General features: G+C 36.1%; 1 protein-coding gene across 1 annotated transcript in view; it reads left to right on the top strand.

The window, feature by feature from the left end:
* Positions 1-17,386, top strand: part of CCSER1 (coiled-coil serine rich protein 1) — a 375,259-nt gene that overhangs the window by 319,876 nt on the left and 37,997 nt on the right. Inside the window, exon 8 of the mRNA XM_079305722.1 lies at positions 7,320-7,403. Coding sequence (XP_079161848.1) covers positions 7,320-7,403 — 84 coding nt within the window. The remainder of the gene's footprint in view (positions 1-7,319; positions 7,404-17,386) is intronic.

Genomic DNA, 17,386 nt, shown 5'->3' with positions numbered 1-17,386 from the left:
TATTAAAGGAAGAATTATACTTCTAGAAGGTCCAGAATAATCAGAATTAAAATGGAATTTGAAATGTTGCAGAAAGATCTAATCATACTAAAGGATGTAAAGATGAAAGGCAATTGAGATTCAGTATTAAAAGACACAATGGAGTACATGAGGGGAAGAACAATCCTGTTTTTCCAAAACAGGAAAGAGAGCTTTCAGACATGCTCCATAGTTCATTGAAAAGATCTCCTTAGTGCTTACTGAAATATTTTTTAAAGGGACTTACAGTTGAGCACTTATTCTTAGTAGAATCCTGATTACTTAGTTCAAATGAAGGACATAGTCCAACTGGGAAGAGTGGAGGATAGGTTTTGATCAGAAATACAGGGTGTATTATGTAAGGAGGAAGATATTTGCTTGCTTTGAACAGAGATGACAGTAGATAGACAATAAGCATGTGGATTTATAAAACAATGGAAGTCATGGAGGAGATGAATAGGAAATACATCTGCCTTGTCTAAAGGAAACAGGAGCAAGACATTGTTCCACAGCAGGTTGAAAACCAGAGGAAGGCTATGGGGGTTTGTTTCTTTCTTAATTTCTCTACATGAATGTGGAATTTATTTAAGGATATCACCAAAGGAGACATTATAATGTGTATGTGAATTCTGACCATAAAGGGAGAAGAGATGGATTGATTATATTGGGAAAAATGCATTCATATCTTTAGTTATGCTCTTGCTTGCTATTCATGATTTCTCAGATTAGATATATCTTGGGTTTCACCTGGCATAATCATTCAGTTTTTATGTTCTGCAGTTATTAATCAAGCTTCATTCTTTTAAACCTAATGCTTTTTATTATCACTCAGAGTGATAAATCCAAATTCATTTGCTCAAATCTGTCTTTCAGGGTTAATGGAATTTGTCTCACTATGAAGAAAACATTGTTCAAGTAGCTTTGCATACATAAATGTCTGAAGTCCAAGTAGCATGGCCTATATAGCCTGAGTGTTACCTTCACTTCAGTAGAATATCAACTGAATTCTAGTATTTAAATGGATATAACTGCCCTAATTCACCCAGTATAGTATTTATTTGCATGTTCAATGTAAGTGAACTTAGAATATGTTCTAGTATTACATAGGGGGTTTTTTTAGGATTAATCACCTTTATTTATCATTAGAAGACCAGATCCTGTGCTCCCCAAACTCCATTTGATTTCCTGAACAAGAAATGAAATAGAGAGTTTTTCCTTTAGAAGTGTGATATACATACTGGAGCTGTGTGGAAAGAAAATGTACAAAATTATTTCTTTTTCTGCTATAATCAGGGTTTACAGATCTGATTAGGGATGCTGTTTATTTGTGTTTTTCCTAATGGAAAGATCACTTGGAGTGGGACACTGCATGTACTTGGTCAAGGTGTTCCTGGGAGATGTCTCTGAGCTGTTGTGTTACGCTTTGATGGGAATTTCTGAGGCAAGGACTTGCTCTCACCCTTGTTCTGGGCTTCAGCAACAGCTGGCAGGGCAGTGTGACACGAGGAGCAGGCAAGCTAAGTGTGACCATTGCCTGCAGCCAGCAGGGATGCTCTTTGGAACACTGTTGGGACTCCAGCCAAGACTAACTGGTCTGGCATGGAACCAAAATAGCAGATAAGCCAAAGGAACAAAATCAATGTGCCTCGCACGTGTGAAGTGCAGCCAGCCAAATCATTTCTCTCTTGGTGTGATTGAAATGACTTGATACAATAGATATGAAGTGGTGCTGTAGATAGAGCTAGAGAGAGCACAGAAAGGGAAAAATATCATTGTGTACGGGAGGTGCCATGGTGTATTTACAGCAGGGACCTGACCAGTGACTTCATTTTGTCACCTGAAACAAATAGTGCAGACTTGGTCTCTCTGCTGTTATGGTCTTGAAGACTTCATTAAAACAAGAGTAGCAATGAACAATGCAACTACGCATGATCTGACTAAAAACTCATTTTTGTAACACTGCTCCAATTTCCAGCAGTCTGCTGGTGTAATCTCAAATAGGAAGATGCTCTTCCTTTTGTAAAACATGTTGACACAAGTGGTGTTTCAGTTTGGAGTAAGATATTAGCCCTCCTCTGAAAATTTCATGTAAGATCCACAAAACTGCTTGTTGCTTTTCAGATGGCAGATGGTATAAGGTGAACCATGGAAGATATCCACAATCCTGAGTCCAGACTCCTATGCTGTTCACAGAAAAATACTGTACATGTTGAACCTTGTGTTTTCTCTGAATGTTCTAGACAGTTATCTAGATATGTATTAATTTTTCTGTGTAGATCTGCTGCTTGTAATTTAGAGGAAGCTTCAACTGTTGCAGCATTTGTGTGCCTTTCTGGACCTGATATTCAGTTTTAAATTTCTTAGTTTTGCTTGTTCTGGGATAATTTTCTTAAGACACTATAAGCTAAGTAATTGTTGATTTTTGCGGTATGCTAGGTTGGTAAAAAATCCATTTAGCATCTGAAATTCAACACATTTATCAAAAGAGATTTATTATATTCTATTCTATGGTATTTATTTGGAAACATTGTTTAATGTCAGAGGAAAAAGCAGTAAATTTATTTTCCAGATTACTTGGTAAGTTCTGTTTTTAGCACTTTGATTACAGTAAGCACAATATGCCTCTTTGTTCCAAAGTATGAAGAGGTATAAAGTAAGTTTTCAAAATTAAAATGATTGGGTTTTTTTGGCACTTATGCATAACCTGCTGCAGCTGTCTTCACACACACCACAGTTTTTCATCTTGTTACCTGATCTGAGCAGAGACAGATTGCTACTATGTTTAGCATTTTCCCAAATGAGCAGAATTCAACTAAAATAGGGAAATACTGGCACTGAGACATAGCAATCTCTGTCATAGCTGCCAACTGAAAAGAAGCAAAAGAGAGAGTATTCTGATAATAAATGGATACAATAACAGCAGATCCATAATGGACTTGCACCTAAATAATAGATTTTTTTTCTTTTAGTATGAGAGAATGTAAGTGAAGAAAATTATAAACAGCAATTTGGACACAACTACTTTTACATTTTTATGAAATACACTTGGAATCTAGTCTGCAAAACTTTTTTTTTATTATCTATATTTAATAAAAGAAAGTAGTTTGAAGGTGTACTGTTTACAGGTTATGCTGTCTAACAGTTCTCTTTAACAATGAGGTGCTAATTGACTTTTTATCAAGCACTTCCAGAGTCATGCACATGCTTACTACAAGTGAGAGCAGAATTCTTATCCTCATTTTCGTAATAAAGTAATGAACAGCATTCATAAAAACAATGAGAATAATAATGAGAAAGTCATATGTAGTATATATAATTTATTAAGCTCTACAAAACGGCCTCAAAGCTGCAGTGTATAGAGGTAACTTGTGAAAACATGCCTAGAGCATGGATTGAATTATTTGGACTGATAATTTCATAGCATTCATGTTCTTACTGGACTAGTAGTCTTGATAAAATACTGGCATAAACTCATTTTGCAGAAAGATGAGGAATCTAAGTGTCAAAGGGTATTGGTTTAGTTTGAAAAAATAAATGTCACCTAGCAGACTTTTATAACTGTGGACATTTAATTGATTTTAGTTGGCTTCTGAACTCAACTTTAATTATATGACAGTCTGTTCTTTTACACTCTATAAGTATTGTAAGGGCTGAAAAAAGCAGAACACTTGTTTTGTAAATGTGATTGTCCCCACACTATAATGTGGCTTATTTTTCGAAATATGGAAATACGTGGTTCAGGTGTCTATTGGAATGTGGAGCTAGCCAAGAGGCTGACTCTCATAGCCCCAGAGTATTCAAAGTGTGTTTAGAAAGCTCTCCTTTATGGGGGAAATGTTGTTTGTTTTTTTTTTTCCAGCTTAGTAATTGCAGTGTAGATTTAGAATACATTGAGTGCATGCCCTCCTAAAAACAGGCAATCCTTTTTAAGTTGTTTTCTCTTTAATATCTGTTGCTGTGACAATTCATTACGAGGCAGTACTGGGGTTTTGGGAGGTTTGGGTTTCAGCTTTTTCTTCTTTTGTTGTTTTTTATACTATAAATCCCCATCAAGACTGTGTCTACTATTTCTCATTCACTTTGAGAAGCTTTTCTCAAAATTTTTTTTGGCCTTTCCACAGCAGCTTTGTCCTGTATTACAGTTTCTCAGCAGATAATGAAGCATTTCAGACCTCCTAAGAAGTAGAGATGATCCATTCCTGAATTCACACTATCAGATACACATTGCTGTTTGCCCACAGACTAATGAATAACACAGCATTCCACCAGTTTTTGCTGCCCTCCACACCTTTCAGTAACATGTGATTTCTTTAACAGCATTCACACAATCCTTCACTGAAATATTTTGGTTCTTGCATGAGAAAAGGATTTTCTAAGCCTCTTCTCTTGCCATAGCTTTCAGTAGTTACTTTCTGGAGGGACTGTATTCAGTGTTTTGGTACATTTATTCTGTTAGTGCTACGTTCAGACAGGTGTATGGGATACTGAAATTGTTGCCTCTGCAGATAACTGTGCAGCAAAATGAGATTATCAAATCCTAATTCAACTCTGCATTCAACAGCAAACAGCTGTCTGCTGCCCCAGGAAAGCAGGGGCTGTCGTGTGTAGCAGTGACCTGGGAAGATGAATACCATCACTCCTTCCTTGTTCTTTCCCTTGCTTTCTACACCCAGCACCATGCTGTATTTTCTGGGATATTCATTGGATGTGTTGTCTGTCCTGGCTGTGTCCCCTCCCAGCTCCTTTGTGTCTCTCCCTCTCCTCACTGCAGTGGTACAAGAAGCAGAAAAAGCCTTGGTGCCGTGTAAGGGCTGCTTGGCAAAAACAAAATAATCTCTGTTATCAACACTGCCTCCAGACCAAATCAAACCCATAGCACCATACCAGCTGCTGGGATGAAAGGGAACTCTACCTCAGCCAAAATCATCAAGTCCAAACCTAGAAGTCTCAAGTATACCAGAAATGGCAGGGTGCTCTTTAAAAGGCACTGATTTCCAAGTGCCACGTCCCATTGGAAGTGTTGATCTGAGTTTTCCTGAAATGAGGCAATGCAAGGGAAAAAACTTAGCCCTACATGCTTTTGTCCAAGCTCTAAAGATAGTAATGGTCTAAACTTTGAGTCAGTTGTGGCATGGAATATGGGAGTTAAGTGCCTGGAGAGCTGTTCTGAGCAGGAGGGGTCCATTCCTCGTGTCTGTGAGCCAGATCCAGCTGGGTGCTCCACTGCTTTTTGCCAGGAGAGATTCACTGTGGGGTTTAAATCTTCAGAATCTGAGAGGCAGAATCTTTCTTCAAGCTCTCAAGAGTCCAAGGGAGTTCTCCTTTGCTTCTTAGACAAAACCTAGTGCCAAATCTCATCTCAAAAATCTTTCCTGCTGTGCTTGAGGCACACTGCTACAGGCGTCATTGCTGTATTTGCTTGTGTGTTCTTTCCAGAAGATATTTTTGTAATAGTCTTGGCTGTGGGACCTTGATGTTTTTCCACTGTGTATTGTGCTATTTTATTCTAAGTTAAAAAGAAGAAATTCAAAAGGTAGCAACAGTGTAAAACTGTGCTGGCAAAAAGAACTCAGAACAATGTAACAAAAATTTGAGGTAGCATAGCTAATACCCTATTGTTTTTAAAACCATTTTGTTAAATAAAGACCTTGCTTTGATAAAATAATAGTTGCTGATACTTAAAACCATATTTTTTAGAAGCAGATATTTGTGCTAACAGTAATGTTAAATATGTACGAATATTATATTCAGTGCTGCAGGCTGTATTCTGGGATGTGCTAAAATATAATTTTCAGCTAATGTGCCTAAGCATCAATCTGCTAGTAGATAGTAAAATGCTTCCATAATATGTAATAAGCAAAACTTCCAGGAGTTTTTCCCTAACACAGATAATGTGAGTTCTGAATTCTTTATGAATTTGGATCCTTGGATGTTGCTTCAGTACTATTATAGATCTTTTGAAGTGGCCAGAAATGGTGTAACTCTTTCTACTGCAGTTGTTTTAAATATTTGAAATATTGATGTGTATGTGTCTTGATTCTTCTTCCAATTCTGTTAGAGGAGGTGATGAGAAATACAATTACTTTGAAAGATAATAATTATAACTGTTGATGTGAGGAAAAGGGGATTGCACTCCACCTTTTTTTGTCGTGTTTCTGTGTTTATTTGGATTTACAAACACATTAGTACTGGCAGAGTGCAAGTTCATCACACTTTAGAACTTCTGAATTCTACACAATATATATAATTTTTGCACTCTTATACTGTTATTAGCTAATAACTAGAGGTGTTGTGAATATACCAGCAGATTTCCAAAAGTTTTCTTGTCATATAGCTTCTGGGTTTTGTTTTTGTTTTTGTTTTGGTTTTTTTTTGTTTGTGTTTTGTTTTTTTTCTGAATAATAGTACTCCCAATCAGTAAATTTATCAAACCAAATGTTTCCATACTAGAAGGATGTAAACAAGGAGTTTTTCAGTTAGAGTTGTAACCATCCAACCTAGTTGGATGGTTAGTTTCCTAAGTTTCTGCTTTTCAACAGTTCATTCTGTTAATTTAAATTTCTCCTCTGGAATGTTTATCAGAACAACACAAAACTATGTGATTGATATTTCTTCTTCAAATATGATATTGAGACTTACATAAACTCATGAGATTTCCTGGGGACAGCTTGCAGCCTGCCTCCTGGACATGAGTTTGTCTACAGTTTTAGCTATTAGGATCACTTTTGTGCAGGTCAGATTGAGTTACAGTGGCAATTTCACTAAGTGGTCACTGTATTCTTCCCTCCCCCAGTCAATACCAGAACTCTGCTGCTGTTTTAACAGATGTGGGACAAAAAAAACATCTGTGGATGGGGAGTGTGTTTTCCTTTTCCTGTGGATGTCTGTTGTTCTTTCTTTTTCATCTCTCCAAGATCAAGAGCTCTGCTGTATTGCTCTAAATTGATATTTCTCTAATGTTGTTTTGTATCATTAAAATTACAACATTTCATAGCTGTTTCTCAAATGAAAAGGAATGACCTGATACCATCTTCTGTTAAAAGAGTGAAAAGATTGAGAAAACCATGAAATGGACTTCTGTGCAGGGAGCTGTTCACATTCCTATGCAATGTCTTTGGATACATTAATTTCTTTATGCATCAACTTAGCAAATGTTAATGAAAATACCACACATGACAAAGGAAAATTGAGTTTCATTATTTGAATATAATTATCTCACACTATGTGAAACAGCCTTTTCTTATCACGAGCAAAGTAGAAGCGTTAAGCCTATTATAACATCTCTTTTGATGTTTTTCTAGGATGGAATAAAAGATGAATGCTCATTGCTGAAGCTGCAGCTGAAGGAGAGAGATGAACTCATAGCCCAGCTTCGTGAGGAGCTGGTAAGCAGGAGAAGCAATGGAGGGGGTTTGTGCATGATTTTGGGTTCATTTACCTGATAATGTCACTCCAAGACCAAATATTAAAAAATACAGTTTCACACCTGCTACAGAATTACATGCCTGCACTATGTTAATCATTCAGATAAACACTGATAACACTGATTGTACTTTTCTGTGGACTTGTCAGCCTCTGAAGTGGCTACTGCCCAGTTCACTGCTTGTAAAAGTTTGTCTGAAGGACTGTGCTGACACTTGTCTGATCAGAGGCAGATAAACACAGCACTGTATGCATATGCCAGAAATCCTGAAGGGCCATGCACTTGCCTGATAAATTGTCAGTACTTCCCCCATGAGCTGCTTTTCACATATATGAGATTCTTCAGTAAAAAAGAAATATTTTTTTTCTCTATAATAGATGTCTTTGCATAAAATAATAACTGTTCTTACACTTGCTGAGCCTTTAGTTATCATATGAGCTACTAATGCTTGGCTACTATTGCTTTAAGGATTGACAAAATACTTTCCAGTGACTGAAGTAAAATTAGTGATACAGAAACTGAAAAAAACCCTAAACACTTGAAAATGCATTTTATTCTTTTGTTAAGGCTGTGGTAACAGTAAGATTCCTTTTTTGATGGAATGTGGTTAAAGCATGGATGTCTTCAGTATTTTTAAATAAAGGAGAAGGAGTTTCCACCTCCTCTCTCACAACAGAGAACTTAAATGCTGCAGAGAAATCCTGTAGGGTCACCACATTCAGGAGGACATTCACCACATACATTCCTGCAGCTGTACAGGCACCTGAGATTTTGCCTAAGCACCCTTTGGGACAAGGGGTTGTTTCCCTAATTAGATCTTAATTAGCTGATCTACCTCAGGTTTTTTTTTTTTGTGCCTTTCTGTCTTGTGCCTCTTGTGCCTAGCTCAGAATTCCAACAGAATTAATTCAGGTCTAGCTATTACTGTGGTTTTTTTATACTCACTAAAAGCAGGAGTAGACTTTTATGCCAAATAACTGAGTTTCAAGTGGTATGGGAAAAATGTAATCCTGCTCAAGAGTGAAAGATTTCTTTGCTATATTAATATCTGCAAAATAAATACACATCATCAATATTCTTTGTTTCATATTTGACTACATTAAGAATTGATGCATTGTGTAATTATTATCTAAAATTAAATGACAAAATGGGATGCAGGGTGCATCAAGCTTCTCCACAGTCCTGGAGCATTAATTTTATATGAGTCTAGTTTATAACATATGCTGTTTAAGTGGTGGACAATTTTGTCAGTGTAAAATTACCCTATATTGATACAGGGAGCTGTAACTCATTTGCTGTTAAACTGTTGTCAAAGTACATCTGTGTATGCATCATTTAAAGAATAAAAGACCCAAAGGGAAGTGTCATAATAGACAAAAGGTACAACTTCCCTGTGCCATGAAATAAGGATTTCTGTATGATTGAGATTATCATGGATTTAATTTATGATTATTTGACTTCAGTTTTGACACTCTAACACTTGTAAAGGAGTACAGGTGAGATTCTTGAGACCATGTTTACTAATTTGAAATTAAGTTTGAAAGGACTCAGTAGATCTGATTTGCTCCTAAGTGAACTGAATAAAGCCATGCTGGGAAGTGAACATGACAGAAACTATTTTAGTTTATGAAATCTAGAAGAAAACTGAGTGGGTACCCACACCATAGGAAAAAAAGTGTTTGGTTGGTTTTGTTGTGATGTGAGGTTTTTTTTTGTTTGGTTGTTCTTTTGTTTTTGTAATTTTTGTTTTGTTTTGGGTTTTCTTTTTTTTTGAGTTGTCAAAGTACAGTCATAGTATTTTTTAAATCTCTACTGCATCTTCTGCAATGCTGCTCCTTCAGTGCCCTTTCTCTGGAGGTGCCCTGGGTCCTGCCACCATGACACTTCATGAACTTGGCTCCTGATTGTGTGAGATGCTCTTAGAAACCTTTTGCAGCTCACTCTTGAGGGAAAGTAAGCTGTCTTTCAGAGCTGTTAAAAAGGAATTCGATTTGTAGATTGCCAGGAAATTCCGATAATGTTTTCCTTGCTTGCACAAAATCTGCCAACAATTGATGTGAAACATGCTTTAATATTCTGCAAATGCTACATTTGCTTATGTGTCTGTAAGACTGTAAATATTTTACAATTGTAAATGTTTACAAAAGTTAAGAGCAATCATTTTTGGCTAATGAAGCTGCACGTGTTTTTATATGGCTGGAATTTATTACAGACATAGCACTTAATACAAAACTAGAACTTCTGTTCTTTTGTCTTGGGGCAGCCCATGTTCCATTTGTCACTCTGAATATGGAAATATAAAATTTGTAAATGCAACTTGCCTGTCTGGAAATAGTGACATCACAATGCTAATTCAAAAATAGCAAATAAAAATTGATTTGAATAGGAGTCAGTTTTGTGCTTCTTGAGAAGTACATGAAAATCTGTGCTTTCCAACATTCAAGCTGAATGTTTGCACATAAATATGAAACCTTGCTTAGTTGATTTTACTGCAAAACTCTTCAACTAACCTAATGTGAACTTTAAGTAGATTTTGGCTCTCTGGTAGCTTTTGCTTTCCTCTAGATTTGTTAGACTTTTCTAGTAGCTAGAGATGAGGAAAATACAATGGAGTGTGAGCTGATGAAGCTTTAGAACTTGTAATTTTCTCCCTTTTAAGGAGAACTTTTCTTCTTTTTAAGGAAGAAAAGGATAAATACTAGGGAAATCAAAGTAGGGAGTCAGATGCTCAGCTACAATACCCAGGTAGAAAGGATGAAATGCAAGGAGCCATCTCTCCTAGTAAACAAAGAAGAACATAGAATAGTCTCTTGTGGATTTTTTGTTTATTCTCTTTTTTACTGATTGTTTTGTATTGATTTCCTTTGTCACCAGAAGTGTGTCTGGAGAAATAAATATAGGTAGGAAGGAAAATGGAATTAATTCTTCCATGCATTCATTACCTTCTGAAAAATGCCTGCTTTGGAAACATCAGGTACTCAAACTGGCACTGAAGCTACCTGGAAATGGTGACCCTCAGCAGGAATTGAAAAATTGGGTTCAAACCATCACTTGTCTCAAAACTGTGCCTATTTGTGAAAATATGATCCAGGGAATTAAATTAGGCATATCCATTCTGTAGGGAATGTCCTCTTCTTCTATATTTTCTTCATTTTTTCCCCTAAAATAGCCAAAATAAATAAACATTTTAGTTTTTGTTGGGCATGAAGATGTTTTAAACCTCAGCTGTCTCATGCCCAGGTCTGCCTGCACCTGCATCTTTACATACATTTGCCCAAATTGATCTTTTTCCATTGCAGTGTGAGCACTTAGAATGACTTCAAGCAGAAAATATTTTCCTGCTGTATTGGCAAAAATAACTGACTGCTGTTTGCAGTAACATTTATCCTATTGCTGTCATTGGTACAGCAACATTCATGCTGAAAAATGAGTGTTAACAACATTATCCTTTGAACCTTGATTCCCTGCATGACTTAAGTTGTGTGTGGTGCCCCCAAAATGAAAAATGTAGTGAGGCAGTTTGAATGGATTCTGAGTGGAACTGGAGGCAAAGTTAGGTCAGGAAATTAATCCCCCTTATAGCCCAGCTGTTGGGAATATTTTTCTGTCATGGAGGTGGTCCTTTATCAAATGTTAGACTTCTGCATTTATGGAATTGCAAAGTACAGTGCTATATAAGTGGGCTTTCCCTCAATTTGTATAAATTACTGCTTTAGGACAAGATACTCTGGAGTTAGCTCAACAAAACAGAGCTGTTCTATTTTTATTTTTTTAATGTTTTTTTCCTCCTCTTCTTTTCAAATCACAAATAAGCTCTACCTCCCTGCCCAAAACTCACATTAAATGATTTGAGAGAAAGTGGGACTTGTGCTGTGGTTTGGGGGGAGAGGGTTGATGGGTGATTTTTTTTTGGTGAGGAGCTTTTTTGTATTTGTTCATTTAGTTGCTGTATTCTAAATACATCCTGGAGGGTGAGAGTGATGGCAAGCTTAGCTGTTTTCTGTAGGTTGATTTCAATAATGGGCAATTAGCCAATTGCTCAATTTTTGGAGTGGGGTGAAGTTGTTATTCAGCTTTGAAGTGTTAAGAGAAAACCTTAGATGCATTTGAATCCTGCTGATGAACTATTTATGAAAGACACTTAGGTTAAGTGTAAAAAATCACCTCAAAATGTAGTTATGCCAGTACAGATCACTTGAATTTTAGAGTCTTAACATCACAACTTGTTTTGACAGGCAAAGAATGAGATTTGCATAAAAATTCCATGCACACATAGGAAAAATATTTTTTTTAATTATTGTGAAAAATAGAAATTTTCATTACTCCACGATACTTTCAAATTTTAAAAACAGTTGACCTTGAAATTTGAAAGAAATAGTTCCCATTTGAAAAGTCCATATTTTTGGAAAAAAAGAAATCTACATTAATCTTTGCAATGATTACCCATTTGCTTTAAATGATGTTGGTTTGTAGTATTATTTCATGTTGGCTGTTTTTATGAGAAGGTATTATAGGCCCATGGATAATTTACATAAGAACTAGCATTTGTAAGTAGGTTCAAATCCTCTTTCTTCACCATATTTAGGAAAAATTAGGAGTAGAAAAGAAATAGATTAGGTGTGCTTAAACATTATTAAAGTGTCAGGCATCTTCCCCCTTTTTTACAGGAGAATTAATTGCACATACTCCAGAAGAGGCTTATCTGAGCCATAATTACTCTCTGAATCAGTTCCACAAGACAGACATGGAGTGTGAAAATGGCAATATCCTATAACCCACAATGGGGATTAGGCTCCAGCTCCTTGTCTACACCAGTCCCTTGATGAAAAGCTGCCAGTCAGATAGGATCTTTAATATTCCTGGGCACTTGTAGAGGTGAATCTGCATATGAGTTTAAGTTCCTACTACAAAACATTGTTGTATCATGACATTTGGCATAGATAAAAAAATATGTTACAAGCACAAATTGCATTCCTGGTCTCACTGGGGCTCTGCTCTGGAGCATTTAATAAAAAGAACTGCAGAATGAGCAGACTTAAAATACAAAATTTGTCCAAAGTCTCCCTTGAGGCACAGTGCCAGTGCTTTCAGTAATAATGCACTGTGCATGCTCATCTTTGGCAGGAGTGTCACTTGTTGACAGCTGCCTTCATGAGATGTGCAATGTTTTACTGATGGGCTAGTAGTATAAGCAGGCAATTCTCATCTGGCCTTAGGCCAAAATCTAGGAAAACTTTATTTTTTGACCTATCTGAAGGACAAAATGTATGTCTCAATGTCACCTTTGCTTTTTTTCACTTAATTTTTTAACCAGTTTTTACTCTAGGGAAGAGCTAAAGATAGCTGACAACAGGTGAATTTTAGGATAAATGGAAATGACATCCTGGGCATGTGCAGGAAAGGAAGACTGTGTGTTGCAGGTCTGTTTTGTAGATGTTTTCCTTTGTGGGATGAAAGTTGGCTAAAAACTATCAAAATTCATTGTTGTTTGATTGTAAGTTTGTGATATTAGATAAATTCTCAAAAAAGTGCTCAAGTTTGAGCTGGCATGAAAATGGCTGCTGTCAGTATCATCTAATGAAATACTTTTTCAAACCTCTGTTTATAAGAACAGAGAAAAGTGATATTGCTTAAAAACAAATACAGGTGTGCAGGGAAGCTTGTTTTGCTTCTGAAAATCAGCAGTTTAATTTCTATGATTAACACCTTCAGTATGTTGCTAAAGGCACGTGTGTGACACGTTTTTATTGTAATCATCTGATATGGATGACTTTTACATTGGTAAATGCATTATCTTCAGCTTTGCACTACAGTGTGAATCACTGGTGTGAATTCCAATACTTAATTTTCTGATTGGGGAAATATTTTTGCTCTTCACAATGTGGATATCTATCTGTTCAATTTGCTAAAGATCTGATAGAAAACTAATGTTTTGATTGGTTTCTCTTTTCTCCCCTTAATCTTAGCTCAGTGTCTTTTCCAGTTTTCTTTGCCATAGCTGGGAATAATTCACAGAAGCATCTGTAAATACACACTAGAGTAGCAATCATCACAAATGAGGAATCATATGTGATTTAATACCAAAATATAATTTTTCTTTGTGTGCTAGTGAAGTTTTCTAAGGAAGGTGTAATGCAGTTTTCAGCCTCAGTAAGTATTTTTTCATTCAGTCTCAGTGTACTCCAGAATTTAAGGACATGAAATATTTTACTCTGTAGATAACACATTGATACATAAGAATAATACATGAGAATTTTTAGGAAAACAAAATGAAAATACTTGTATGTTAGGACTGAGAAACTGTTCTTAAGACACCGAAAAGCTGAATTGCAGTATCTCTCATTTCCTAAATGAGTAACCTAACAAGAAATTAGTTATATTAAAGTATTTCTTACATCTCACTAATATTGCTTCTCTAATATTGCATGGAGATTGACTCCATGGATCCTCTCCAAGTTTTATATATTTTTTGTTGTTCCATTACTCAATTTCAGTTTATTTGAAATGCACAACATTTAAGAGATTCAACAAGGAATCAGTTTCAAATTCTGTGACAAAGATTGAGCACTTTGTCACTGAATATCCCTTCTGTACTTTGGCATCATGAATATTGCATGGTTCAAAGGATGCTCAAACACTTCCTCTGCCTTGTTTGGAACACATTCTTTAGTGATTTAAAAATCTGTTTAGAGCTGGGGGTGTGTATGTGGAGTTTTAGTAGATCTTCCATATAAAAGTTCTGATTCATACCTAGTTCAGCTACATGAGGTTTTAGCTCTGAAACAGGGAAAGTTGTCCCTTCCAGTTTTTGGAAAGCAAATATACCCTTTGCTATAGCTGTTTGCCATAGTCTGGAGAAGTGAATTAAGTAGAACCAATTACTACTGATCTTCTAGATTTGAGTAGCTAATCATTATACTGCATGCCCTCTCTTATCTCTGTTACTACCCTAGGATGGGGGGACTGATGCTGGGGCTGAAGGGCTGCTGAAGTGGCCATTTATTTCAGAGATGTTAAATAATTTTTTTTTTTGTCTGTTTTTCTTTTTTTTTTTTTTTTTTTTTAATCAGAATAGCAATCTTACAATAAGAGGTAGGTTTTGGTCACAGTGTCAAGCCTCATTCTTCTGTCTGGGTCACTAATACTTCCCTTAGATTCTTTCTGCTCTTCTGATTTCCTGAATTTTTCTTCATCTTTTGAAATGCTGTTCCCCTCTTTCTATAGAAACCACTCACAGTCTGCACATCTTTTAATGTCCTTTGCATGTTTTATCAATTCTTTATCCAGAAGCTTATTGATGCCCACTTCTGATTTTTGGATGGAGACTTTTTTTACAGCTTAGGCATTTTTAGTGCTGCACAGCTGTCATATTTTTATCTCTGATGAGATTTTACCAGTATCCCAGTACAACAAGAAGGCAATGGGTTCTGTAACCAAGCTTTCAGAAATTACCTGCTGATTATACTGAATTTAGGGTGGGTGTTTGGGGAGATAGGCAGTGGGCTGTACAAATGCCCTTTGTTGCCCTGCAGGGAGGAGGCAGATGACTGAAGAGCTGTAATGCATTCATGCCAAGTGGCAGTGAAACTCCCATGTGGGATATCATTGATACAAAAGTCTTTTACAAGACTATGTACAAAAGCCTGAGTAGTGTCCTAGAGAGGGCTGGCTTGCAAATTTCTACTATCATTGGTAAGCTATTTCCAAAAATTACTGCTCAAGTAATCCCATTTCCTATTTTGGCTCCTCTGATAGTTTAACTGAATGAGCATTATATATTCCTTTGTATCTTGATCAGAAGAAAATAAAACAATAGTATATGGTCATCATAAAAAAAATCAAATAAAAAACCAATCTTACTGACTTTTAGCCACATATTGCAGTTAAATTACAAGGAAAAATAAGGTACTGGTTAATATTAGTCAAATTAATCTCACTTGTACCTTTATTTGGTTTGTCTGTGTACTCAGTACTCAATTCTGCCTGTATTATCATTAGATTGCTCTGCATGGCTAGAAAAATAAAAGCAATGAACTGTTTCTTAATATTCTTTGTTGACTTCAGAATATAGAGTGAAAATATATCTTTTTTGGCTTGATTGGTGAGGTTTTTTTCTGAGCTGTTCATCATGAATAATTCAGTACATTTGAAATGTACTTAACGTATTTTAGCGTTTTCTGGTAATAATGGAAGACATTTATCTTACACTTCCCAATTTGACTTACAGATGATATTGTTTTTCTCAAAGGGAGCTCTTGTGATTTGCCAGAAGAGTAATAGAGTTTGCAGGCTGTGGTATTTATCAGAACTCACTGATTATTAACACTGGGATTTATAAAACCAGACTTTCTCCAAGTGTGATATTTGTGTTTCAGCTTACAAATGAGGGTTTCACTCAGCTAAGCTAGTTGGGAAATAGGATGCTATATTATTTTGGCTTTAGAAAAAACAAGTGGAGCTATTGTGCAGATAGTATGTTGATGAGAAGGAATAAAATAAACTGTAAACTTGCACCCGTTTGGTGGGGCTGCTAGCAGTGGAGATCAGGTTAATAGGCTGGAAAAGTAAAAAGTGGTGCAATAAAATGATGATGTAAAGCAGCTGAACAACTTGTTCTGTTTTTTAGCTGATCTGTGTGTTTATCATACTGCTTTCAAGAGCAGGGTGATGGGCTCTGAATGGAAGGGTGGTGGAGAGAGAAGAGGATTTTTGGATTGTCTCTGGATATTGTCCCTTCTGAAAACACTGAACGGAGGAGTGATTATAAAATTGCTGCACAAATAAATAGAAATTGCTGTGCAAAAGATCCTCATTTAGCCAGTGTGAATAAGAAAGCTTGGACCATTTTCTGCAATTTTTTTGAAGTCATCTTGTTGCATCTTCTTCAATTTATGGAAATGGAATTCAGTTCTTAAGCAGCAAAGATATTTGCTTTATTTTGTCCCTCCCTGGGGTGATGAGGCTATAAAAAAAAGGAGCTGATGAACCACAAGTAGCATAAGACATCTTCTCTAGTACTATTTTGTCTTCATCTGTCAAATCACAGTTAGTAATGTATATCTGTTTGGCTTGACTTTAACCTAAAAATTGATGGACCATTCTGCTTAGCCAGCAAAATTAAAGTAGTATCCAAGCAGAGAGCTTTATTCACATATGCTATTCTGCAGAAAACCAGATTTTTGTACTCATGTAACCAGATTGAAAGGGGGAGAGAGTGAGAAAACTACTTCTTATACTGTAAGGTGACAATTAAGTGGGAAGTGCTAACCTGTAGGGCAATCAGAAAGCTTCAGGTCGTGTACGTGCCTGTTGGTCTGCACAGAAGGAACCCAAAAGTGTGGCCAAAACAAGGTTATGACTTGGAAAATTCTCAAAATCAGTAATGAAACAGGTCTGTAGTATTTTTATCTTTCTTCCATTTCAGATTTTTTTTCCTTTTTAAACTAATTTTGATGATTTATTTTCTTTATTATTCCATACATATGAAGGCCCTAACTTCCTGAGGGGCTAGTCTGATCAGGAACATGCAAAATTGGGCATTAGAAGTATTAGAAACAGCACAGGCCTAAGAGTGATCATGTTGCTAGAGAGTTGTTGATACCAGCAGTTTTGATTTTTTTTTTTTTTTTTTTTTTTTAAGAATCTAAGCAGTTAACTTATGATGATGGGTGATTTAGGAGTGAAGGACCTTAAAGGGTACTCTAGTCATATATCTTGGCTCAAAGTATCTTATGAAGGCATATATTTAAATAAATCTCTACATGGCCAGTGGCATTTGGGATTACTCTCTAATTACCTTTTCTTCCTCAGATAAGGTATTGAAGACATATAGGACCCCTTTTCAGAACAGACTTCTTACTTTGTTTCCACAACTTTGGCCAATATAGTTTGTAAAATTTGTCGTCATAGCTTTTATTTTTAGTATTTTTTTCAGTATGTATACTT

Source organism: Erithacus rubecula, assembly GCF_903797595.1.
Source record: "Erithacus rubecula genome assembly, chromosome: 5".
Classification (NCBI taxonomy): domain Eukaryota; kingdom Metazoa; phylum Chordata; class Aves; order Passeriformes; family Muscicapidae; genus Erithacus; species Erithacus rubecula.
The sequence above is the reverse complement of the archived record's forward strand: the minus strand, read 5'-3'. Positions and strand labels throughout refer to the sequence as shown.